The sequence below is a fragment of the Oncorhynchus tshawytscha genome, unplaced genomic scaffold (assembly GCF_018296145.1).
Source record: "Oncorhynchus tshawytscha isolate Ot180627B unplaced genomic scaffold, Otsh_v2.0 Un_contig_1824_pilon_pilon, whole genome shotgun sequence".
Taxonomy (NCBI): Eukaryota; Metazoa; Chordata; class Actinopteri; order Salmoniformes; family Salmonidae; genus Oncorhynchus; species Oncorhynchus tshawytscha.
The window spans coordinates 911,914-939,101 of NW_024609829.1; the positions used below are offsets into that span (position 1 = coordinate 911,914).

At 41.5% G+C, this 27,188-nt stretch overlaps 2 protein-coding genes across 14 annotated transcripts in view; both read right to left on the bottom strand.

The window, feature by feature from the left end:
• Window positions 1-56: 56 nt before the first annotated feature.
• Window positions 57-18,757, bottom strand: LOC112254188 (myosin-binding protein H). Its single transcript, XM_024426495.2, has 12 exons — window positions 18,432-18,757; window positions 15,221-15,358; window positions 14,065-14,232; window positions 12,066-12,154; window positions 11,637-11,832; window positions 10,179-10,318; window positions 9,753-9,912; window positions 6,732-6,868; window positions 1,968-2,160; window positions 1,343-1,402; window positions 542-582; window positions 57-422 (listed from the first exon to the last, which is right to left on the bottom strand). Exons 1-10 carry the CDS (start codon window positions 18,700-18,702, stop codon window positions 1,368-1,370), a joined length of 1,527 nt encoding a protein of 508 aa, XP_024282263.1. The 5' UTR covers window positions 18,703-18,757; the 3' UTR covers window positions 57-422; window positions 542-582; window positions 1,343-1,367.
• Window positions 18,758-19,561: 804 nt separating this feature from the next.
• The window catches only part of nav1b (neuron navigator 1b), a 133,201-nt gene continuing 125,574 nt past the window's right edge, over window positions 19,562-27,188 (bottom strand). For 12 of the 13 annotated variants that reach the window (XM_024426500.2, XM_024426509.2, XM_024426496.2 and 9 more), the window contains 4 exons: window positions 26,354-26,550; window positions 25,484-25,602; window positions 24,870-25,079; window positions 19,562-24,492 (listed from right to left, as the gene is read on the bottom strand). In XM_024426500.2, the coding sequence (XP_024282268.1) occupies window positions 24,403-24,492; window positions 24,870-25,079; window positions 25,484-25,602; window positions 26,354-26,550 (616 nt within the window). In that variant the 3' untranslated portion in view covers window positions 19,562-24,402. The remainder of the gene's footprint in view (window positions 24,493-24,869; window positions 25,080-25,483; window positions 25,603-26,353; window positions 26,551-27,188) is intronic. The other variant, XM_024426501.2, reaches the window with a different exon arrangement.

Genomic DNA, 27,188 nt, shown 5'->3' on the forward strand with positions numbered 1-27,188 from the left:
ACAATAAGTACATAATGTTTTCGATCGACCCATTGTAATTTTTACTTCAGGTTAGAGAAGGTTTATTCAATTGTAGGTTTATTCAACAAAAGAAAAGCATTAAATCAAAATATTGTAACACATTCTGAGGTTTTACATCTTTAATCTCCAATCAGTAACAATCGATTTGCTCTATATAATGGAGACCTATTCAGAATTACAATGTGACAGACAGTTGTTGACATCTGAGTTGGTTGTGGACATGGATATGAACTCTATACCAGAGAGTACTAAGGAAGAAAAATAAATAAAGGCAACAAAAACAAAATCTTCATAAATATAGGAAAGGGTAGGATACAGCGGTTGTAGACATGAACCATTTCATTGTTTGTTCTCTCCAGTCAGTCATATGTACATGTTTTTTTCCAGCATCCAGAACCATCCTATAGAAAAACAAGTGGCATATATAACTTTAAAACTCACCGAAAGTTATTTAGTGTCTCGACATATTTCACATCAAAAGAGAGAAAGTACAGTTTAGAGCTTATAAAGACCACCTCACCTTTTTGTAAAGGCCTCATTCCGCTTGCTTCTAATTTGGGACTGTAACAGATGTAAAGAACAGGTGTCAATTCACATGCCATATTTAGCCAACTGTGGTGGTTAGAACTGCAGTAGCAGGTCTACAAAATTAATATTCCAAGAGTTTAACATAAAAAATAAAAAATGCAGCCAGTTTAAAATATACATTATTTTTTTTGCAAGTCAACAGAGCTGATTGAATCTCCACGGGGGATACTCAACACCTTGGTGGGTGAAAAGCTGCTTGCAATGCTGTGGATCCTGGTAGTAAATTGCAGTGTCTCGCTGGTCCTTAATGGGCCTGCTATGCCGAGTCAATGAAATGATGTCGTCCCCCAACTGAGTGCAACTCCACTGTATATGGAGCCATTACAGGACTAATTCATGAGCAGCATGATAGGACTAGCACTCAGACCCTTGCAATTGCAGAGGCCACCTTCCACCTCCCACTTTAGTGCTCACCATGTAAGGCCAGCCTTGGAGAATATGTACGTCACACCAGGACTCAAATAGACTTTGGTACATATTAAAATAAATGTTGGTGCAACATTTTAGGTGATAATATGGGTACATATAAACTCTCTCTCCAATAAGACCAAAGTCAAAGCAGATGAAAGGCCAAGATGGCTATTTCTTTCTTTTAATAAAGATATTAAATAAGTATATTTTGAAACAAAGTGGCCTTTTATTTATTGATTCAGTCAACTTCTGAATTCGGGCCTTGTAAATTGAAGCCCATTTGCCACATGAAACCTTATTCATGCCAATAAGAGTGACTGACCTGTATGCATGTGCATTTACTGTTCCTACTCGTCTTTGTCAGTGTCTGCATGCAAAGGCTCTGTTGAGATAAATATAAGTCATTTAGTGATCATGAACAAATGGCAATATTTCCACACAGCCTGATTTCAAATACAGCAAATATCGAGTGTCTAAATTTGCATGGATAATGATTAATATATAACACCACTAAAAGTAGAAATATATTTGATTACAAAAGCATGGTCTATGTTATAGATGAACTCGCTTGTGAGACTTCTTCCTCGGGTAAAACCATGTATGAGAAAGCACTTTCCCACTAGGTACAGACATCAATTCAACTTTTATTCCACGTTGATTTAATGTAATTTTATTGAAATGGCGTGGAGACAACGTTGATTCAAGCCGAGTGTGCCCAGGGTGTTCGAAATTAAGTTACTTTTACATTTGATAATTTAGTCATTTAGCAGAAGCTCTTATCCAGAGAGACTTACAGTTAGTTACTTAAGTTGAGACAACCACATACCACAGTCACACAGTCATAGTAAGTACAATTTTCTCAACAAAGAAGTTATCCTACTAGAAGAGACAGTACTAGCAGGAAAAGACAAGTGAAAGCTATTTATCTTTTCACCACAACAACTTACTTTTGACCTCCAGCTTGCAGCCGGTGTCGACCTTCCCCAGTGTATTCTCGGCTCTGCAGACATACTCACCACCGTCGTATGGGCCAGGCTTACGGATCTCCAGGGTGCAGATGCCCCCTGTGCTGATCATCCTGTACTTGGGGTTGTCCATGTTGTTGAGAATCATCTTGTTCTTCATCCACATGATCTTAGGCTGCAATGACATATGTGATTTATACGTTTCATATCAATAGTTTATTTCAGCTTTCGTGTACTTGGAGCATGTATTACTATGCACGATACTAAAATCCTACAATGATCAGCGCATCGCAAAGGGGACATACACTACATGGCTCGTCGAACATCACATTCCAAAATCATGGCCATTAATATGGAGTTTGCACCCCCTTTGCTGCTACAACAGCAGTTTGTACCCCCTGTGCTGCTCCACTCTTCTGGGAAGGCTTTTCACTAGTTGTTGGAACATTGCTGCAGGGACTTGCTTCCATTCAGCCACAAGATTACCATTCAGCATTACTAAGGTCAGGCACTGATGTTGGGAAATTAGGCCTGGCTCGCAGTCGGCATTCCAATTCATCCCGAAGGTGTTCGATGAGGTTGAAGTGGGGGCTCTGTGCACGCCAGTCAAGTTCTTCCACACCGATCTCGACAAACCATTTCTGTATGGACCTTGCTTGGGCATGGGGGCATTGTCATGCTGAAACAGGAAAGGGCCTTCCCCAAATTGTTGCCACTACTTTGGAAGCACATATTCATCTAGAATCTCATTGTATACTGTAGCGTAAAAATGTTAATTCACTGGAACTAAGGGGCCTAGCCCGATCCATGAAAAACAGCCCCAGACCATTATTCCTCCTCCACCAAACTTTACAGTTGTCACTATGCATTGGGGCAAGAAGCGTTGTCCTGGTATCCGCCAAACCCAGATTCTCCCGTCGGACTGCTAGATGGTGAAGTGTGATTCATCACTCCAGAGAACGCGTTTCCACTGCTCCAGAGTCCAATGGCGGCGAGCTTTACACCACTCCAGCCGAAGCTTGGCATTGCGCAAGGTGATCTAACGTGTCGATCACACCGACAGCGTCATGTTCGTTTTGATACACCAGAATTACATTAATTTCCAAGGAAACTCTACGTTTGCCTTGCAGCATTGCATTGCAGAGGCTGTTGCAGTGCGTTCGGTGTGGTGCATACGTTGGATTTATCGAACGTATGCATCAAATGTTGAACTTTTTGATGCATACATAGCCAGATGATGCTGAATACTATTTTGCACAACAACGCATGCTACGCACTTCAGCACTCAGTGGTCCCTTTCTGTGTGACCTACCACTAAGCTGCTGAGCCGTTGTTGCTCCTAGAAGTTTCCACTTCACAAAAACAGGACTTACAGTTGACCGGGGCAGCTGTAGCAGGGCAAAAGATTTGACAAACTGACTTGTTGGAAAGGTGGCATGACAGTGCCAAGTTGAAAGTCACAGAGGTCTTCAGTACAGGCCATTCTACTGCCAATGTTTGTCTATGGAAATTGTATGGCTGTGTGCTCAATTTTATACAGCTGTCAGCAACAGGTATGGCTGAAATAGCTAAATCCACTAATTTGAAGGGGTGTCCACATACTTTTGTAGTGTACCTCTATGATCAATCAATTAAATGCCCCTATAAAGGAAGGAACATCACATAGGCTTGGCTATGTTGGTTTCTAGGGGGAAATTAAGCCCTTTCTTTTGATGGTAACATACAGTTGAAGTTGAAAGTTTACATACACCTTAGCCAAATACATTTCAACTCAGTTTTTCACAAATCCTGACATTTAATCCTAGTAAACATTCCCTGTCTTAGGTCAGTTTGGCTCACCACTTTATTTTAAGAATGTGAAATGTCAGAGTAATAGTAGAGATAATTATTTATTTCAGCTTTTATTTCTGTCATCACATTCCCAGTGGGTCAGAAGTTTACACGCACTCAATTAGTATTTGGTAGCATTGCCTTTAAATTGATTAACTTGGGTCAAACATTTTGGGTAGTCTTCCACAAGCTTCCCACAATAATTTGGTTGAATATTGGCCCATTCCTCCTGACAGAGCTTGTGTAACTGAGTCAGGGTCGTAGGCCTCCTTGCTCGCACACACTTTTTCAGTTCTGCCCACAAATGTTCTATAGGATTGAGGTCAGGGCTTTGTGATGGCCACTCCAATACCTTGACTTTGTTGTCCTTAAGCCATTTTGCCACAATTCTGGAAGAATGCTTGGGGTCATTGTTCATTTGGAAGACCCATTTGCGACCAAGCTTTAACTTCCTGACTGATGTCTTGAGATGTTGCTTCAATATTTCGAGATAATTTTCCTCCTCTTGAAGCCATCTATTTTGTGAAGTGCAACAGTACCTGCTGCAGCAAAGCATCCCCACAGCATGATGCTGTCACCCCTGTGCTTCAAGGTTGGGATGGTGTTCTTCGGCTTGCAAGCCTCCCCCTTTTTCCTCCAAACATAACGATGGTCATTATGGCCTAACAGTTGTATTTTTGTTTCATCAGACCAGAGGACATTTCTCCAAAAAGTATGATCTTTGTCCCCATATGCAGTTGCAAACCGTAGTCTGTCTTTTTTATGGCGGTTTTGGAGCAGTGGCTTCTTCCTTGCTGAGCGGCCTTTCAGGTTATGTCGATATAGGACTCGTTTTACTGTGGATAAAGATACTTTTGTACCCGTTTCCTCCAGCATCTTCACAAGGTCCTTTCTGTTGTTCTTTGCACTTTTCGCACCAAAGTACGTTCATCTCTAGGAGACAGAACGTATCTCCTTCCTGAGTGGTATGACGGCTGCGAGGTCCCATGGTGTTTATACTGTACTTGCGTACTATTGTTTGTACAGATGAAAGTGGTACCTTCAGGCATTTGGAAAATGCTCCCAAGGATGAATCAGACATGGAGGTCTACCATTTTCTTTTTTCTGAGGTCTTGGCTGATATCTTTTGATTTTTCCATATCAAGCAATGAGGCACTGACTTTGAAGGTAGGCCTTGAAATTCATCCACAGGTACACCCACAATTGGCAAATTATGTCAATTAGCCTATCAGAAGCTTCTAAAGCCATGACATCATATTCTGGAATTTTCAAGTCAATTTAGTGTATGTAAACTTCTGACCCACTGGAATTGTGATACGGTGAATTATAAGTTAAATAATCTATCTGTAAACAATTGTTGGAAAAATGACTTGTGTCATGCACAAAGTAGATGTCCTAACTGACTTGCCAAAACTATAGTTTGTTAACAAGAAATTTGTAAACTACTGACCCACTGGAATTGTGATACGGTGAATTATAAATTAAATAATCTGTCTGTAAACAATTGTTGGAAAAATGACTTGTGTCATGCACAAAATAAATATTGCTACTGCAACATGTTAACACCATCTTTTCACATGTGAGGAGAATAATATAATGTCAACCCCACATGTGAATCTGCAATTCCACAAGTGAAAGTAAGATTTTCATGTGAAACGAAAAATGTGATTTTCACAAGTGAATGTTTTCACATGTGAAAATGCAATTCTACATTTCAAAGTGAGATTTTTTTTTCAAATGTGAAATTTGCAGTTTTATATGTTAACTTTCACATGTGAAACTGCAATTCACGTGAGGTGAAAACATGTTGTTCTCCTCAAATGTGAAAAGGTGGTGTTAACATGTGAAGTCTAAATGTAATATTTAAATTTAAGCTCAACATATGAAACTGCAAATGACTTGTTCTTTTGTAAGGGTCAGTGTAAAGGCCCCCCATGATCCCCTCAGGGTAGGAATGTAACACATCTGACCCCTCCACCCCCTCCTCTCTGCCACACACCCACTACGGCCCAGTCGGCTAGGAGTCCAAGGTTCCGATCAGAGGGAGACTATCATAACCTAACCCTATACGGAGCTGCATGTTCAACTCCTGAGTGACACAGCGGTCTAAGGCACTGCATCCCAGTGCTAGAGGCGTCACTACAGACCCTGGTTCGATTCCAGGCTGTATCACAACCGGGCATGATTGGGAGACCCATAGGGCGGTGCACAATTGGCCCAGCGTCGTTAGGGTTTGGCCGGGGTAGGCCTTCATTGTAAATAATTTGTTCTTAACTGCCTTGCCTGGTTAAATAAAGGTTAAATAAAAAATGCTGCTCTGCTTTGGCGACTGGCAACCCAGTGGATCTGGTGGGAGGGAAGGGGACAGGCTGAGCTGGAGGCTCAGACATCAATCAATAAATTGTTTTTTATAAAGCCTTTCTTACATCGGCAGTTGTCACAAAGTGCTTATACAGATACCCAGCCTAAAATATGCAGGAGGCTAACAAAGAGACTAAAAAACCCTCCTTCCATAGACTATGTGTGTCTGTGTGTGCACATCAGGTAACTGATGCAAACAGTAGAATCAGATTTAAAACAGTTAAAAATACACCTTATGGAACAGCGGACACACACACACGTTTACACATTCACATAAGACATGCACTCTACACACACGTACACATGGATTTTGTATTGTATTTATGTGGTAGTAAAGTAGTGGCCTGAGTTCACACACTTACTGTGCTGTGAAAAGCGTTAATGTAATATTTTAAATAATATATAACTGCCTTAATGTTGCTGGACCCCAGGAAGAGAAGCTGCTGCCTTGGCTAATGGGTATCCTTAACAAATGCAGTTCTGCTAGCCTAGCCGACAGGTGTCCATTTCATTTACAACCTACAGTTACAACCTCATTAACAACCTAAGTTTTACCTTGGGGCATCCCCTCACAGAGCACAGCAGCTTGGTGCTGTAGCCAACAGTGGTGGACCTGTCGTTCAAAACAGTGGTGAACTTGGGAGCCTCGGTGAAGTCATGCTCCACGAACGGGGTAGGTTTGTAGTCAATAACTGAAAAATAATGAGACAAGCATGGATTAGGTTCTAAATGGGGGCAACTACAAGAAGACTTTATTGTTCCACTCGTTCTAACATTCTCTAACGTTGTGGGGGACCCGTTTAAAAAAAACATGTCAAATTAGCATTTTCACATGTGAAATAGCTGTTTTCACATGTTGAGCTTAAATTTCACATGAAACCGTATTTTCACATTATTACTTTTAGAGTTCACAAGTTAACACCACCTTTCAGATGTGAGAAGAAAAACATTTTCACATCACATGTGAATTGCAGTTGCATATGTGAAATTTGCTGTTTCATGTTGTAAATATGTAATGTGAAAATCGGATATGCAGTTTCACGTGAAGAACTCACATTCAAATGTAGAATTTCAAGTTCACATCAAAAAAATCTATCACATGAAAATTGAATTAGCAGTTTCACATGTAAAAAACAATTACGTGAAAATCTAACTGTCACGTGTAGTGAAATGGTGTTTATTCTCCTCACATGTGAAAAAAGTGGGGTAACATGTTGCGGTAGAAATGTTTCCACATATGGAATTGCTCATTATTTAATGGCATTCTGTGAATAATAATTCAAGTGTGTTAAACGGTATAATTTCTTATTCTTGAGCCATCAATTCGGAGTGTTACAGCTGCAAGCACACGCCTCTCTCCTTCATACGTTGATCACTGACCGTTGGAAGAAGCTCAGGGAAAAGAACTGAGAAACTAGCGCTCCGTGTCTCCTTATTTATCCTTTTTAACATGTCAAAGTTAGCACTGTCGAAGTTAATCAGTTAACCAAAGTCATTAACTGAAATCATTTTTGTGCTCAATTTTCTTATTGCAATGTCTGAAAGCGTTTAAAATACACTGAAAACATCCAAATACATGAGTCTATATAGCTAAAATCAGCAATACGATGTCAAAACAAGTTGACTTTGAGGTTAAACTAAGTTTGTTAAACAATTTATTTTTGCTAAACGTTTTGCTAAACGTTACTTTGGATAAAATCAGAACAGCAATGTTCATGTAATGTTTTTTGTATAAACAAAAATCTAAAATGACAACTCAACTTGAGCAAACTATGAATTTGCGATTAATCACAGCAAATCCTGTGATAAACTCGATTACAGTTTTTTGTTATTGTTGATACCCATGGTTGACAAAATGTGAAAAGCGTACATGAGTCGGTCATGGTTGCTAATGGCCACGTGATGAGCTAGCCCCACCTACGACTTCTAAATAGTGTTGGCCCTCATGGTCAAATGGTAAAGACATTGGCATCTCCCGTTGGACACCTGGGTTCTAATCCTGCCAGTTATAAAAACATAAATGTGAAACGTATATAATCACATGTGAAATGTTGAGAAACAGGGAAATGTGTCTGAGTGATGTGAAAATCCATTTTAAACTTCACATGTCTGAAAACAATGTGTCTGCTTTCCCCACATGATTTTACATATGATTTGTATGATTTGTTCACGTGACAAATTCACGTGAAACGTCACGCGTGTCCGAAAACCATGTATCTGACTCATGAAAATGGCATGTACAAATATACACAGTACCAGTCAAGTTTGGACACACCTACTCATTCCAGAGTTGTTACTATTTAGTAATACTAATAGTGAAGATATAAAAACTATGAAATAACACATATGGAATCATGTAGAAACCAAAACAGTATTTAGGAAATCAAGCCACCCTTTGCATTGATGACAGCTCTGAACACTATTGGCATTCTCTCAACTAGCTTCATGAGGTACTGTAGTCACCTGCAACGCATTTCAATTAACAGGTGTGCCTTGTTAATTTGCTGAATTTCTTTCCTTCTTAATGCATTTGAGCCAATCAGTTGTGTTGTGAGAAGGTATACAGAAGATAGACCTATTGGTAAAATACCATCTAATGGCAAGAACAGCTCAAATAAGCAAAGAGAAATGACAGTCCATTACTTTAATACATGGTCAGTCAATCTGGAAAATTTCAAGAACTTTTAAAATTTCTTCAAGGGCTGTCGCAAAAAAACATCAAGCGCTATGATGAAACTGGCTCTCATGAGGATCGCCACAGGAAAGGAAGTCTACAAGAAACACGAGCAATGGACATTAGACCAGTGGAAATATGTCCTTTTGTCTGATGAGTCCAAATTAGAGATTTTTGGTTCCAACCGCCGTGTCTTTGTGAGATGCATAGAGGAGGTGTGGGGGTGCTTTGCTGGTGTCACTGTCAGTGATTCATTTAGAATTCAAGGCACACTTAACGAGCATGGCTACCACAACATTCTGCAGCAATACGCCTTACCGTCTTGGTTTGCACTTAGTCCCACTATCATTTGTTTCAACAGGACTATGACCCAAAACACACCACCAGGCTGTGTAAGGGTTAATTGACCAAGGAGAGTGATGTAGTGCTGCATCAGATGACCTGGCCTCCACAATCACCCAACCGTAATGCAATTGAGATGGTTTGGGATGAGTTGGACCATAGAGGAGAAGCAGCCAACAAGTGCTCAGCATATGTGGGAACTCCTTCAAGACTGTTGGAAAAGAATTCCCCATGAAGCTGGTTGAGAGAATGCCAAGAGTGTGCACAACTGTTACCAAGGCAAAGAGTGGCTACTTTGAAGAAGCTAAAATATATTTTGATTTGGTTAACACTTTTTTTGGTTAGTATACGACTCGATATGTGTTACTTCATAGTTTTGATGTCTTCACTATTATTCTTCAATGTAGAAAATAGTAAAATGAAAGAAAATCCCTTGAATTAGTTTGACTGGTGCATATATATATATATATATATATATGTTCTTTTCACGTGTGATTTTCTCATGTTTCTTTTTTTGTAAGGGACTTTTTTTTTTAAGGGTGGTGTGGAGAGTGTCTCACCCTCCTTCACAATGGTGGCTTCTCCCTTGGTCATGGCACATTCGTCACTGAGTCCGCACTTGTTCTCTGCAAAGATCCTGAAGGTGTAGGTGTTGCCCATAATGAGGTCTGAGATGGTGGCGTTTAGTCTGGTGTAGTGCTCCAAAATGTTGAACCAGTCCTGGGCAAGAAACCATATGAGTATTAATAACATTTCAATGGCCTGTTATTACACATATTGTATTTTCTTTTGGAAGACAATTTTTTGGTGTAAAGTATACTGAGATGTACTTTTAAATAACATTTTGGGGGATTGTATTTGATTACAGGGAATATATTTGCTGCTGAATCAATGGGAATTGTGTAGACGAGAGGGCTACAGAAGTTGTGAATGACTCAGTATGTCATTCACGATTACATTGTATGGTAAGCAAGAGGGTTTCTCACCCCGGTCTTCTTGTCAGCTTTCTGGACAGTGTAGCCTGTGATCTCTGTGTTACCATTATCTTTGGGTACGGTCCATTCCAAAGCAACGTTGAATCCCCAGACATCCACAATCTTAATGCTGGCTGGTGGCCCGGGTAACTCTGTGGGAGAGCAAGCACCGAGACACATGGTTCAATATGGGTTGCATCATTAGTATCAGTAGACTCACAAAAAACTTGATCACTCTCCAGATCAGTTAAGACCTGACCAGAAACAACTCCTGGCCCTAGTGATGACCAAAATATACCTACAGTTGAAGTCAGAAGTCTACAGACACCTTAGCCAAATACATTTCAACTCAGTTTTTCACCATTCCTGACATTTAATCCTAGTAAAAATTCCCTGTTTTAGGATCACCACTTTATTTTAAGAATGTGAAATGTCAGAATAATAGTAGAGAGAACTAATTATTTCAGCTGTTATTTCTTTCATCACATTCCCAGTGGGTCAGAAGTTTACATACACTCAATTAGTATTTGGTAGCATTGCCTTTAAATGTTTTAAGTTGGGTCAAACATTTCAGGTAGCCTTCCACAAGCTTCCCACAATAAGTTGGGTGACGCTTTTTTCAGTTCTGTCCACAAATGTTCTATAGGATTGAGGTCAGGGCTTGTGATGGCCACTCCAATATCTTGACTTTGTTGTCCTTAAGCCATTTTGCCACAATTTTGGAAGTATGCTTGAGTCCATTTGGAAGACCCATTTGCGACCAAACTTTAACTTCCGGACTGATGTCTTGAGATGTTGCTTCAATATATCCAGATAATTTTCCTTCATCATGAAGCCATCTATTTTGTGAAGTGCACCAGTCCCTCCTGCAGCAAAGCATCCCCACAACATGATGCTGCCACCCCCGTGCTTCATAACGATGGTCATTATGGCCAAACAGTTCTATTTTTGTTTCATCAGACCAGAGGACATTTCTCCAAAAATACATTTTCCCATTATGCCAAACAAAGAGGCACTGAGTTTGAAGGTAGGCCTTGAAATACATAAACAGATACACATCCAATTGACTCCAATTATGTCAATTAGCCATTCAGAAGCTTCTAAAGCCATGACATCATCATCTTCTAGAATTTTCCAAGCTGTTTATAGGCGCAGTCAACTTAGTGTATGTAAACTTCTGACCCACTGGAATTGTGATACGGTGAACTATAAGTGAAATAATCTGTCTGTAAACAATTGTTGGAAAAACTACTTGTGTCATGCACAAAGTAGATGTCCTAACCGACTTGCCAAAACTATAGTTTGTTAACAAGAAATTTGTGGAGTGGTTGAAAAACTAGTTTTAATGACTCCAACCTAAGTGTATGTAAACTTCTGACTTCAACTGTCTTTTTTGACAGGCTAATGCTGTGTCATCATCTGTTTTGGAAATGAAAAGAAGGTTGGATAGTCTAATAGAATTTGACTGACCAATAATCTGGATGATGATAGCAGCTTTGTCCTCAAAGTCGTCCACCTTCACGCACATTTCGTATGAGCCAGAGTCCCCCCTCTCTGCTTGACGGATGAACAGGATGCTGTCTCTGTCAGATGTACGGATGTTGGCCCTCTTGGAGTCGAGGGGCTGTCCATCCTTTAACCAGCTAACCACTGGCTTAGGTTTACCCTAGGAAAGTAAAGAACACAAGGCTCAATCAATTGCCTTAGCTTCCATCTGTATGGACACATGCTACAACATCAAGTCCTTTCACATCATTAGTGCCAGGAGTCTTTTCTGACCATGTGAAAAACCTCTAGCCCATAGTTGTAGCCTATAGCTAGGGCCCAATGGTTTTGGTCCTGCTCAGCTCATGTGGTTTAGACACTCCCAGGCCTTCCCATCTCATAATGCAAACTCACAGAGTAGGGGATGACAAGGTTGATCTTCTCGCCGACTTTCTTGACATACCTCTGCCTCAGGAAACGAGGCAGGCGGACTTTGGGGCGAGCTACAGACAGAAAAAAATTGTTTACGAATAATAATAATCAACCTGTTCAAAGAAGTAAAATTACTCGGAAACTGTGACCCAGACAATGGATAGGACACTTCAGAGATACTTCAGAGCGAGCAATTGAATGTGTATCTGAAAGAATAAAAATCAACCTCCTCAAAACCCACTCTCTGTACCTTCAGCTTCGAGACAGATTCTCCTGCACTCCAGTCATCCAGACCAGATCTAGTTTGGTGGGAACCAAACACCTGCTGAGTCTAGCGGAGTGTCACTCACCAGAGCTCTAAATAGGTCCCATCTGAACTCATGCCATGTCGCAACACATGATGTAGATCTACAGTTACCCCAGCCCACACTGTTAAACAGGCTGCCGTAAGAATCACACTCAACTGTACTGTAGATTCTCCAAGACCATAGGGTTCCCCACAAACACACCATTCACAGCCAATGGCTTACTGTGTTAAAACATGGACAGAATGGTTTACATTTGTAAATAACTAATGTTCATATAATTGCACACCTGCACCCATACAAACCTATGCACTAGTGCTCTAGGCAGAAATATGTGCTGCTATCAGGAAATGTATTTAAAGCAAAACAATCAACCAACTGCGGAATGGGTATGGTAGAATTAGGTGTGTTTCTCCGTGGAGTGTCCTGATTTGACGCTCCTTATGCGGAAATCAGGTCAAAAGAGAACTGCCTTGTCCCCGTCAGAGTCTGTGGCATGTTTCAAAATAAACACAGGGTCCCTGGTCGTCTCAAAGGACTTAGATGGCATACGAGACGTTAGATCCCTCCCCTGTCCCCACCCCCTCTGTGTAGAGTGGACACTTTGGAATGTCCCCCATCCCCACCCCCCTCGACAGATTGCACTTGTTTCCATCGCTCTTACATGGGTTGGCTTGACACCTCTCCAGCACGCATTCGGACCAGGGAGTCAACTTGATGCCAAACCTTCCGAATTGAATCCGTGTTAATAGCAGACACGTCCCAACTATTTTTCCAAGGATTTGTGGGAAAGTTAGCGGTCGTTCCATTGTGTGGTAAACCAGATGCTTTTATTGGTGGACCAATGGCTAAGTTTGACGGTGGGACTGTGGTACAGGGACTGTGACACTCCGATTGGGGGTCGGCCAGTCCCTGTATAAGTCCTTGGGGTTCAGGTTTCATTACCCTCCACTAAAATTCTCCGTTACACATTTGCTGATCCTTGCTTACATAAATAATGTTTTAATCAACTCTCATAAAAAAACAAAAACGTAGGTCTACCAATTACTTTGGTTTTGATATAACTATTTTACCGTATATTCAGAACATCGGACTCTGGATAAAACACAAAATCCAGGGCCACCGTATACAGTACATTCACTTTGCTTCCAGGATGATTGCTGTAAATGAAGAGGCTTGACTAACCATTAACGGTTGTCATTGAGGAAAACAAAAAGTAGACAAAGTAAAAAGACACGGGTGAAAACATGCACCCAAAAGGTGTCGGAGGTAGTATATTTATCCTTTTACAAATGGGGAGCTTAGACCGAGGATCTCTACCCCACTCTTGGTGGCAACAATCTGGGAAGGCAACAGTTGCATTATTCTAACGGGCCAGGGATGTGACAACAGCCGTTGGATATCTGAGATTGAAATCAAGCGGAGCCGTTTCTCCCTAGCTGTTTCAACGTCAGCTCTTTTAAAAGCCATTTCAACGATAAAGACTGACACCGCCCACCGCAAACAGTTTGGACTTGCTGTTATTGCCGTAGCAATAATACAATACTGTCTACTTGAAGTCCATGGAAGAAAACCCACACATCTGCTGGTTGGAAGAAATGGACCATGGCATGCTTCTGAAGTACAGTAGTTAAGGGCTGTTTGTGAGTGAGGACTATTGTCCAGGCTTTGCTTACCCCCAACCTCCTTGACCAGAACAGGGTCAGCGATGGTAGCAGGGGGGCTGCGGCCACCAGGGTTTACAGCAACCACCCGGATCAGCAGACGGTCGCCGGTAGTCTGGTTCTTGATGACATAACGGCAGGAGACGGTCAGATCCTCGTTGGCTACTTTCCAGTCTTCAGCTGTGACAGGAAAGTGAACAAACTTAGTACAATATAGAACTGTGGCAGGAGAGTTAGAACAGGGAGGACAAAATAGAACTGTGGCAGGAGAGTGATCACAGTGAGGACAATAAGTATCAGCTAATAGCTCAGTTCATGAGTTGTGTCATTTTATTTGACAGGACCTTCAAGGTACACCTTATGATCAGACAATGAGCAGACAGCAAGGTGAAAGAGGCAGGGACAATTAAGAAACACTGAGACAGATACAGAGAATCTTCACTTCTTCACTGAGTGAAAATGTAAACTACAGGACACATATTTCAATAAATAATATTTCTAGTGGTGACTGAGAATCAGGGGAAGTACTTGGATGGAAAGGATTGGCATGACTTATCTTCCTATCTGGGCCCAAAAAAACGTATTTTTAAATTGATGAATTAAGGAGATTCCTGAATAAGAATATCATACGTTCAAATTTTCCAGGTGCATTATTACATTTGCAAGGTGAAATGTGCAGTTGCATTACTATGATTTCTTTTTGACTTGAGTCTGTTACTGACATTAGCAGAAGGTTGTGATCTAAAAGCAGGCACCAGCTAGTCCATGGCACCGCCAGTAATGCCTCTCTCCTTATAGGGAGAGGTTAGGTACAGTATAAATCATCTAGTGACATGCAGGGGACAGGTGCAACTGATAGGTCTGACCAGCTCAAATAATATAATTTCCAAATGGCAACAGCTTAAAGTGGAACGCAGCCACATCGTATGGTGTTAGGTAAAACAAATCGATAAACATTTTTCTAAGGTTGTGGTTAATTCTCTATTTGACCTTATAAGCATATCAGAGATGTACAACATTCAATGGGACAACATAAGATTCAAAGAACTTAGTAGTCAAATAGTAGCCTGGTATCAGATTGATCACGCCCATGACCATAGGAGTTGGCAAGACTGCACAAACAGATCTGGGACGAGGTTAGTTAAGGCAGTGGGCTTGAATAACTTACTTCCCTCCTTGGTGATTTCCACAGTGTACCCATCCAGGCCAGAGTTGGCTGGAATGGTCTTTGGAGGCCTCCAGGTGATGGTCACTGAAGTGTCGCTCTTGTCGTCCACTGTCACTTCCAAGGGCTCACTGGTGGGCTCTACAGTTGGGAAACGCAAACACAATTCAGACAACGCATTGTAAAACTCGGAAGTGAGATTAAATATTAGCCCTATTGGATTATACATTATCAATCAAAAACAAAGTAATGTGGCTCACATTACACAATTCAGACAATGTACAACTCGAGTTGCGAGAGGAAATAGTTAGCCTAATTGGGTTATCATATCAACGGAAACATGACATTAAGGGCTCCACATTGTTTAGAAATGCAAAAATAATGCAGACATTGTACAACTTGAAACTTGGAGGACACGATACTGGGTTATCATATCAATTATTTTAAAAATGTAATAGGAGAATGTGTGAAGAGCTCCGTAACGGTTTGACCAATCTTTCCTCTGACTGTCGAGTTGGTTTACCTTTGGGTGGGGGGCGGTAGGTGTTTTGGGGGTACCTCTACGGAGGCTGCGTCGGCAGCAGCGGCTGATGTTAAATGTGCATTTACATAAAAGGTCAGAGGCAGTAGGTATGAGAGCAGTATTCTAGAATCCATTCCAATGCCATCTCTTACTGAACTCCTCTTTGTTCATGCAGTAGAGAGATGAAAACAGTCTTCACCTATTCCATCTGCTAAGGTGCACTAGGTTTTAACTAGGGCCCGGAGTGTTCCCCTGGTCAGGTCACATGGACAGGAAAAACCTTTGAATGGATTATATGTATACCAAACTAACTATACCTTCTCATGATCCCATATTGGAGTGGATTGGAATTGGAATTGGAATATTCAGATGTGAAGGTATAATTGATCCATTTCACATGAACAGGGTTTACTCCTTCAGCAGCAGGGGCATATCCCTCTGTGGTTGAGGCACCTGTAGCTGCAGCAGCATCAGCTAGTGTTTAATGTTAGTTCAAATAACATAAGAGCCTGGTCCCAGATCTGTTAACTCTTATGATAATGACCAGAGGAGTTGGCAAGACAGACAGCACAAACAGATCAGGGACCATGAAAATAAGGCCATACCTTCCAGGACGGGCAAAATGCCCAATTATCATTGAGATCGTCTAGCTCTTTTTTTCCATTTAACTAGGCAAGTCAGTTAAGAACAAATTCTCATTTACAATGACGGCCTACCCCTGCCAAACCCTAATACTGCCTGGAATCAAACCAGGATCTGTCGTGACACCTCTAGCAGTGAGATGCAGTGCCTTAGACCGCTGTGCCACTCGTGAGTTAGTGCTGTTAGCCAAAAATGATTTGCCATCATTCTAAACAGGAAAATCTATATTAAGTGGCATATGATGAAGTCCCTTGGCTCCTTATGGATTGGTAGTGAGCCTGTTACCATCAGGGTGGGCAACAACCTCAGCATCAGCAGCTGGGGTGCCTTCCTCTGCAGCAGTGGAGGTGGCTGCTATTAATTAAACATTAGCAAGGCGTTTAGAGCAAAAGCTGACTATAAACATTTCAAAAGATGTTACAAAATGAAAAGATGTTGCAGAATGTTATGTGGATAGGAAGTACCCGTACACGAGTAGAGATCAAGAACTTACAGTAAAAGAGGTTAAGTAGCCTAGTCAAAACAAACATCTGTTATTCTTGGCTTTACCCTTGGATGGTGCCTCAGCGTAGGCCCAGCAAAGAGCTTATTGCAGACAGATAGAGTCCTTGATTTCATCAGCTGTCCGCAGGTGAAGAGGCCAGACTTGGACATCCTGGCCTGGCGTGGTTACAAGTGGTCTGCAGTTGTGAGGCTGGTTGGGTGTACTGCCATATTCTCTAAAACGATGTTGGAGGTGGCTTATGATAGAGAAAAACATTCAATTCTCTGGCAACAGTTCTGGTGGACATTCCGGCAGTCAGCATGCCAATTGCACGCTCCCTCAAATCTTAAGACATCCGTGGCATTGTGTTGTGTGACAAAACTGCACATTTTTATCGTCCCCCAGCACAAGGTGTGCCTATGTAATAATCATGCTGTTTAATCACCTTCTTGATATTCCACACCTGTCAGGTGTATGGATTATCTTGGCAAAGGAGAAATGCTCACTAACAGGGAGGTAAACACGTGTGCACAAGAAGCTTTTTGTGCGTATGGAAAATTTCGGTGATCTTTTATTTCAGCTCATAAAACATAGGACCAACACTTTATGTTGCGTTTTATATTATTTTTGTTCAGTATAGTTTGAAACATATATGATGTAGTGAATGCACTCTAATTCAAGTATGCCTTGTCAGCATTGTGATGCATGAATTACCCTCTGGCTCAGCAGGCGGCTCAACAGGCACCTCAGGTGGGGAAGGAGCCTCTTCAGCAAGAGCAGCTAACGTTAAAGGTTTGGTAATATGGTATGTTAGTTTTAGTACTTGACTAGGTAGTCAGGCTATCAAGAGCCTTACGCCAGTGGATCCTAAACTGTGGGGACTTTCAAGAGTAAGTTTAAAGACGGACTGAGTTCCACCACCACAAAATTGTTCCCCGATGCAAGAGGGGGGGGGCCTCGAGTTTGGAAACCCCTGCCTTACACAACCACTTGCACAACACATTGTAGGCTTGTCGTCATGGAGCCCACAATGATTCTTCTGCAAAGTATTCCATAATGAGTCTTCAGGCCTATCTCAAAAGTAGGGGCTTCAGTGCTTTATCGTTTTCTCTTATGAATCAATCATGGACGAATGTTGCTTTTTTTTTTTACCAAATGATGTGGAAGAACAGACTCTCTCGGAATACACGTCACGTGACGGAATATTTTTGCTGGGTTTTTGGCGGTGCGCAATGGGAGTTAGTTACATTTTGGACCAAAAATGGTAAGGCTATTTATAGAAGGCTCTTGGAGAGACCCAGTGGCAAAGGGACCGGCATAAGATCCATGACCTCCATTGAAGTATTGGGTAAATTATAAAGACCCATTAACAAATCATGTCAGCGTTTAGTTTCAGCACTCCTGGGAACTTATGAAAATGTTAAGTATGCCCCTTGCGCACCAAACAAATGTCACCATGGCTCATCCATTCAGAGAGGAGATCAATGACATAAATGACAAAGTAGCCCGCGTGTTTCTGCTAAAAGCCCAACCGAGGCTCATTACATGGAGCATTATTGCATTACCATTTGGAGGAGGGGGTGTGGGTGCTTTGGGCTGCTCAGGAGCAGGTTCTGCGGGAGCCTTTTCTTCGGTTGGAGCAGCCTCGGCAGGGGCAGCCTCGGCAGGGGCGGCTGCTTCGGCAGGGGCAGCCTCTGCCGGTGGAGCTTCGACCTCGACAGGGGGAGCAACTTCAGCAGGAGCCGCCTCCGCGGGTGCAGGGGCAGGTGCTTCCTCCTTCTTAGGAGCAGGCGCTTTTGGCGATGCCTTCTTGATAGGGGCAGGCTTCGCAGGCATGGTGGCAGTTTCTGCTACTCCCAAAGTCAGTAAGTCCTCAAAGAGTCATCACTTTAGAGGGAGTGGCAGGCTATATAGACAGTGGTCCCAGACTCCACCCCCTAAGGAATTGTCTGTAACAGATACTTGACTGAATCTTGGACCTTATTATAGACCTAGTAGGGACATCCTAACACTTTCATTACCCTGTTGAAGTTGAAATGTTAAAATGGTTAAAGTTACGGTTCAGGGTAGGGACGTACCAAGGATTCCGAATAGCACTAACTCTAGTAAGAATAGGGACCAATAGGCCCACGGGTGGTTTGTGAAAAATATATCTATATAAATACTTTATATATATTAAATAATTCTGTGTGGGGGGGTGAACTAAATATATTTACAAAATGACTAAAACCAAATAAAAACTATGTTGAACTGATAATGGACCTACTGTACATCCATACAGTTTCTTGACTGTTTCCAGCTAGCTAATAATCACTGAAATGAAAGCTAGACAGTCAGGGAGTATTATATATTCCAAAAACGATAGAGAACTCATTTTCATAAATTTTGACTGCAAGGAAATATAACCACTTTTCAGTGTGGCCCTTCAGACCTTGATGAAGAACGAATGCTGCCCCTGGGGGCCAAAATGAGTTTGACACCCCTAGGTGAGCAGGGGGTTTACCCTGTGTTTCACTCCGTTTCCAGTTCACTGCTGTGTTTGTTCTGATAAATTACTATGATATACACCGATATGATGGTTAGGCCACAACCCAAATGTGCACTGACCGCTCTTAAAGACCTCAAGCACTCTTTGATTGCAAAATGGTATTCATAATTTTAAAAGGAAGTATTTTTGCAATTATGAGACAAATCATATATGACATGATTTTATTGACTGGAACGAACAGCGATAGGTGGATGAAAATGTCATTTCAGAAGCATGCCTACCTCTCCATGTATTGGGCTCAACTCTGGAGTGATAAGTTATTAATCTTGTAATAGGCTTTTATGGAGTTATTTGTTTACCTTAATGATTGTTGTCGCATACAGTATGCAGAACTATGTACAAATGTTTACAATTATGAAATCCTGTACAAAATAGATAAATGACATTTTACAAAGGATTCCTTAGAAAAAGAAATATCAAATATCAGCATCTTAAAAAGAAAAAGCATTTTCTATATAGAATGAACCCCTAACAATACGTTGATGCTATTACAGATTTTGTTCACACACTCATTTGGCATGCATTTACAACATTTAAAAATCCATCACATTTGCCCGTCAGTGACATTAGATACCATTATTACAGTTTTTATATTTTTTTTTATTGTGAGTCAGTAACAAGCTTTGTAAAATAAGTATGACTATTCAGCAACCTGTATTGGCCTTCATCGAGTGGAAATACTTCATTTCCAAGAACTTCAGATTTGTTTAAGATTTTTTGAAGACCCTGATATAAAAAATGTTGATTTATCTTAGATTTTTTTTTAAATCAAGTTTTTATGTTGAACTATGATCTTTGATAATATTTCAATTGTGCCCAACTGTAATACAGGCCTAAACCTTTGGACAACCAACTCTATTAACCTACACATCATATCCCTCATGTGACCAACCTGAGTTCAAACCCGGGTTTCCTGTGCGCCACAAGGGTGTGTTAGCCCACTGAGCTAAAGCCCAGGTTTTTCCCACCAATTCAAGGTCAGGTGGTGTCTTGTGAGACCAAGGTTTGACACAAAGCATCCCTTCCATTGTCCAAGGTTACATACTCACTCTGTCTCAATGCAACACTTGCATCAAAATTCACATTAAGGCATAGTCAAACCCTGCCTGGAAAACTATCTCCTAATCGTCATTTGGTCCAACTTACTGCAAGACTGGGGCAAGACTGGGTTTGTTAGCTTTCAGAACAATTTTGACCGTTTTCTTTTCTCTAATTGCCAACACCAGTAGAAGTTGCTGCATAGTCCTGATACAAAAGATAGTTAGCAAAACACACAGCACGACAGCGCAACAGCCACAACGACCAGTGAATGAGATGAAGAACGAGCAGAATGGCATTTGTTTGCTTGCATACATAGATACGGGGTATAATATACTCTTCTAAATGGTAAAACAATGCAGAGTTGTTAATGAGGCTGATCATTAAGATGACAGAAGGTTCATATGGGTCTAGTAGGCTGAGTTAACACAGGCAGCCCAACTCGGATCTTTTTCCTCTTATTGGTCTTTTGACCAATCTGATCCACTCTTTCTACACTAATTAGGCAAAAAGATTAGAATTGCGCTGCCTGTGTAAACGCAGCCATGGTGTCATTGTGAAATGGATTGGCCAAAGGGGCATCTTTTCACACATATGGTTATTCAAGGATTCCTTTCTATTTGTAAAAATGTGACCACACAAGGCAGCAAAAGCAATTCGCTTCAAGTCATCAGATGGAGTCGTTTAACAGTTTGATGCAAAAGCATACCAAAAAACTGAAGTAAAAAGGGAATGTACCATGTTTTAAACTTCATCGCGGTGGTTTAGTTGCACTGCGCTTAATAATGACCTTGTGACAGTGTGCACCATTTCTTTCAGTTGTGATAACCGTTGTACAAAGAAAGCAATCTGCCATTAAATGACACTTTATACACAGGTGACTTATGATAAAGGGATTATACATCATTAGTGTGAAGAGTCCCAAAACACAGACTGATTCTCCTACATTGTTTCAGCATCAGCCAGTATGGCCAGTTGTATCTTTTGAGAGCACTGCCGTAACCCACTATACTCTAAAATGACCCCATTTTACAAAGATGTACATCGTCTTTGACTTCTATCTTGTTTTGATCAACCGATATTTCTATGTTCCATGCCTCCGAAGTGGGGAATGGTCCTTGATCATTGCTATGCGCGAACAGATGATTCTTCTGTTTTATGCTGTGTGTCTGAACGGTCATAACCTAAAACCAAAGGCGAGCAAAGCAATAGTACCAGTCAAAAAGAGGGGAGAGCACCATTGGTTGCTACAGTAGATGAAAGACTGTTATTAATAGCAGAGTTAAACCTGTGTCTGACGAAAAGGATTTGTGGGATGCAACAGAGAACTCTAAATAATGATGTTCAACTCACCCCGGGGTCTTGGTAATAGGCCCAAATACATGTTTTCTACAAGGAATGAGACCGTAGCTTTGGGAGAAGGCTATATTCGAAAGCACCTAAATGATCTGCGATGTTATATGGCTACCACATTGAGTAAAAGATCCACGTGTACATTCTTTTTTTTTGCACTTTTATGCTCTTTTATGCTCTCCCCAAACTAGACTGTCAACATGCAAGATTACAGTAAAGTATTTGGATCAGCAAAATTAGGTTTTTGCGCCATGCAACTAATGTAGATAAAATAACTGAAATCGATATTGGAAATAAAGCATTGAGCAAAATTAACTATACCGAATCATGTCGTGGAATAGATTAGACCATACCTCACCATATTCAAAATAAAAGCCAAGCAATATCTGAGCTACAAGCAAATAGTAGTTGCTTATGTGTTATTCCCCCCCAAAAATAACTTTCTTAGTAATACCTGATTTTATATGTTGGTAGTGCTGGCGTGGCCTTCTATCTTCAAACGGATAGTTGGATTTCAAATCTATGGCTGTATGTCAGTTCAGTCAAATGAATTCAAATGTATGCTGCTTGCAAGTAAATGAGGAACTAGTACCACAGAAGCTGAAATTTAGTATGTACTGATGACATCTTTAAATGTGTTGGTTAGAGTGGACAGCATTTGTCATTTTGCAATGAATGATAAGCAAAGATATTAACCATGAGGAAATAACCATGTGTCCGTGCGCTGCTCTGTTCAACCCTGTTTTCTCACTTGACCATGGAAGCCTGATCCCCACCATCTAGACTACCTGGAACACATTGTTTATCCCTCAAATATAGTTAAGTGACATTAAAATCAACCCTGAACTACCCACGGCTCCCCCAGTTGACCCGCAATCAGCTGGCGGGTGGAATGAACACATTTCCTATCAACGGTTGTGATGGTGGAATACACCATCGTGGAAACAGGTGCTGCGTGACTGAAATCCCCGGTCTGGAAGGATTTTGGAGTCATTGTGGACAAGGACAACAACCCGGTATGGACACAGCCTGCAAAAGTGCAAGCTGGTATTTGTTTATGTTAATTCAGTTAATATAAGTTCATTATTACAATAATTCAGGCTTTCATTTATTTAGACCATATGCAGTTTAGTCCTGTGAGGCTGGTAAACATTTGAGTAGCCAATAGCCTACTGAATGAATGTAGGCTATTTTTGCAGCCTACAGCCTATTCAGTTATGGAAAATGTTTACTTACGTTTGAATGTAAAGGTATTGTTTTGTTATGTCGGCTATAGGCTTTCGTCAAGTAAGAAGAAGGCTAATTAAATAGGATCCTATTCAAAGCGATGTGAGTTGTCAATGTGCCGCATTGCATTGTGAAAATAAGAACATAGGCCTTAATTCATGGCATGGTTTCATTTTATCCAAACATTGAACAGACAAATGAATTCCTGCAGGGAATGGGAATAGCCTGAGGGGTAAATGTGGAAGACACACCTCAGTTGAATGCATTTTTGTACAACTTCCTAGGTATCCCCCTCTCCCTTACTACTCTGGAGTCATAAAAACAGTCAAACAAATTGATGTCATTTGGAGTGTCATGGATCGTCTCTCGGAAACAACTCTATGCAGAGGAAAATCTGTCCCGATGTCGGATATCGGGTGAGGCTCGGAAATGATGTGGACGGGGCGGGTGCGGCTCCAAAATAAACTGACCTGTGCAGGACTGCACTGAACTAGGCGTGGGGGGCAAAAAGTCAATGTCTTGGCACTCACTACTCTGCTCTGAGGCGATGGTTATTAAGCAAAGCACCACTGTTGTATACTGCTGTTCATCTTGAGGTTATCATAAGGAATATATTTATTAAGGCATTCAGTATGTTTGGTCACAGAGTCAAAAACAAGTTCACCTGGTTATGTATAAAGAGTTGCATATGTCTAAGATTTGGCCTTCAAAGATTGATAGATGGATATGTATTCAGGACCAGGACTATACAATCTGACAAGCCATACAACATGCCGCCATACTCTTTCCAATAAGCCAAAAACAGGGTCTCCAACTGACTTAATTGTACATGCACACTGCAGGCCATGTTGCTGTTGCTGAGCAAAAGTTGACAAGCAAGAATGGTGCTATTTTGTCATTTGAATTTGCTGTTGGAAGAACCACCTGCTTAGACCAATGAGAGATGAGGATTAATTTCTAAAGTAAGAGTGATACTTATTATCTCGATAATTAGCACCTGTTTCTATCGAGGGTAGCAGTGATAGAGAGAAGGCTTCAGTAAAGAAAGAGAGACTTTATACTGTGTATTGTGAATATAACCTCTAGTTCAAGAAATCAAAATGTTCTCTCTCACTATAATATATGTTGGTATGACTTGGCATGATTGAATACAATTTCAAAACATCAAAACAAAATGGCTTCTCATTCAACCATACGTAGTGTGATTGTTGTTTGCGGAGATTAAAGATAAGGTCCAAAAGGAGCAGAAAACTATATTGGAGTTTTTGTTCCTGAATATTATGAACTGTGTATACTAGAGCTCACATAGGGGTAAATATTTAGGGGCTATTTGAAGGGCTAGGTTTTGAGTCTACAGTTGAAGTTGACGTTCAAAATGTAGGGAGGCTGGGGTCCATTGTTTCTCTGTCCGGAGATTCAATGCAGTTGGCTGCCTCTTGCAACTTCAACAACATAGCCATCTGGAACAACAGACAGAGGGGGAAATGGTCAGAACAGGTGAAGCATTTCAAATGAACTCTATATAATGTACAGTATTGTGACAACGATGCCTTCCAAGGACATACAGTAATAGAATTGAGATACAGATGAGGCCAGAGAAGGCCTTACAGCAGGGTTGGGAATCAGGTACCACAGGCTTTTGCTCCAGCCCAGCTCGGGCTATGCACACCTGATTCAACTAATCAACAAATCACATTGTTCAAATTTGGCCACTATCACAGTAGGTGAATCAGGTGTATTGTTGCTGGACCACAACAAAATCATACACACACTATGGGACCTCCAGGACAACAGTTGCATACCCCATGGTACAAATATGGGAAGTCGAGTGTCTCACCAGAGGGTCCAGGGTGTCCATGGAGCTGGGTGGGGTCTCCTTATTAAGAGGCCTGGCTGAGGCCTCGCTGGGCTGGCCTGGGCCTCCAGAGGTCATGCTGGGGGGAGGCAGGTGGAACAGCTTGGCCTGGTCTTGTTGGGCTGAGGGCCAGGGAAGGGTGCCCCTCACCCACTCCACTGGGTCCTCCCATACCGCCTTCTGACCATGCACCTGTGGCACAAAGCCACAATACGTCATACTCCGAGCACATTTAACATTTTAGTAATTTAGTAGACACTCTTATACAGAGAGACTTACAGTTATTGCATTAGACAGGTGAGACAGCTAGGTGAGACAGCTACAAATCACAGTGATAGTAAGTCAATTTTTCCTCTAAGGAAGTTATCAGCAAAATCTGTGCTAGTTTGAAGAGAAAAGTGTGAGTGTTATTTCTTGCAAGATCTTTGCTCCATCCATTTACTTTACCTGCAATTCACCTAGCCTGGTCCCAGATCTGGTTGTGCCGTCACGCCAAACGTTTGACGTGACAATGACCATATCAGTTGGCAATGCAGCACAAACCGATCTGGGACCAGGCTATAATTCATCTACCAGGACAGTAAAACCTGTCTGACCTTAATGCCATCCTTGGCTCCTTCCTGCAGGTAGGGGATAATGGAGAGGTTCCAAAGGTCAATGAACCAGGAGCGGAACTCCTCCACAGTCACAGGACAGGACAGGAAGAAACACGGGCCTAGAGAGAGGGAGAGCGCAAGAGAGAGAGAATAAATCATATTAATGACCACATCAAATCAAAATACACAGTCTGTGGCCATGGACAAGAATCAGATCTCTAGTAACTACTTATATCACTTTATTTGGATAGTATGTAGATTTAGATCTGTAGATCATCCACAGGGGACTATCCTTTTGAACATCTTGGCCATGTTCTGTTATAATCTCCACCCGGCACAGCCAGAAGAGGACTGGCCATCCCACATATGCTCTCTCTAATTCTCTTTTTCTTTCTCTCTCTCGGAGGACCTGAGCCCTAGGACCATGCCCCAGGAATACCTGACATGATGACTCCTTGCTGTCCCCAGTCCACCTGACTGTGCTGCTGCTCCAGTTTCAACTGTTCTGCCTTATTATTATTTGACCATGCTGGTCATTTATGAACATTTGAACATCTTGACCATGTTCTGTTATAATCTCCACCTGGCACAGCCAGAAGAGGACTGGCCACCCCACATAGCCTGGTTCCTCTCTAGGTTTCTTCCTAGGTTTTGGCCTTTCTAGGGAGTTTTTCCTAGCCACCGTGCTTCTACACCTGCATTGCTTGCTGTTTGGGGTTTTAGGCGGGGTTTCTGTACAGCACTTTGAGATATCAGCTGATGTACGAAGGGCTATATAAATAAATTTGATTTGATTTGATATCCAATTAAAGTGTAACCTAACTTTATATTTGTGTATTATTTCCCAGTTATAACAGAATGTTTTCCTACCGATGAGGAAGTCAGAGGTGCTGTGTTTCTCTAGGAAGGTGTGCAGGTGGTACCACAGCTTGGGCACCCAGTCCAGCACCCTGAGGAGGTCCTCGTTGGCCAGGCTCCTCTCGTCCTCCGCCTCCATCAACTTCCTGTGCAGGTAACGCACCAGGAAGCCATTGGCTGGCTCCACATTATTAGAGAAGGTCACCATCCTTGGGGTCAGGAGAGGGTCAAAGGTCAGGTCATACTGTATATATCAAAAGTACTTTTCTAATATATACAGTGCCTTCAGAAAGTATTGACACCTCTTTTTTCCAAATTGTGTTGTGTTACTGCCTGAATTTTAAATGGATTAAATTGAGATTCTGTGTCACTAACCTATACACAATACACCATGAGTTATTCAACGCCTTTGTTTTCACAAGCCTAAATACATTCAGGAGTAACATTTGTCTTAACAAGTCACAATAAGTTGCATGGACTCACTCTGTGTGCAATTATAGTGTTTAACATGATATTTGAAGGACTATCTCATCTCTGTAACCCACACATACAATTACCTGTAAGGTCGACCAGTGAATTTCAATCACAGATTCAATCACAAAGAACAGGGAGGTTTTCCAATGCCTCATAAGGAAGGGCACATATTGGTAAATGGGTTAAATAAAATAAGGAGACATTCAATATCCCTTTGAGCATAGTGAAGTTATTAATTACACTTTGGCTGGTGTCTCAATACACCCAGTCACTACAAAGATACAAGCGTCCTTCCTAACTTATTTGCCAGAGAGGAAGGAAACTGCTCAGGGATTTCACCATGAGGCCAATGGTGACTTTTTAAAATAGTTAG

Bases quoted from the DNA above. Each gene is read 5' to 3' on its own strand.
- LOC112254188 (XM_024426495.2), bottom strand. From the start codon at position 18,702: ATGCCTGCGAAGCCTGCCCCTATCAAGAAGGCATCGCCAAAAGCGCCT. The intron at 10,319-11,636 runs GTCAGTCAAATT...GCTCTCCCACAG, and splicing joins TATCATCATCCAGATTATTG to AGTTACCCGGGCCACCAGCC. The intron at 9,913-10,178 runs GTGAGAAACCCT...TTTCTTGCCCAG, and splicing joins AAGCTGACAAGAAGACCGGG to GACTGGTTCAACATTTTGGA.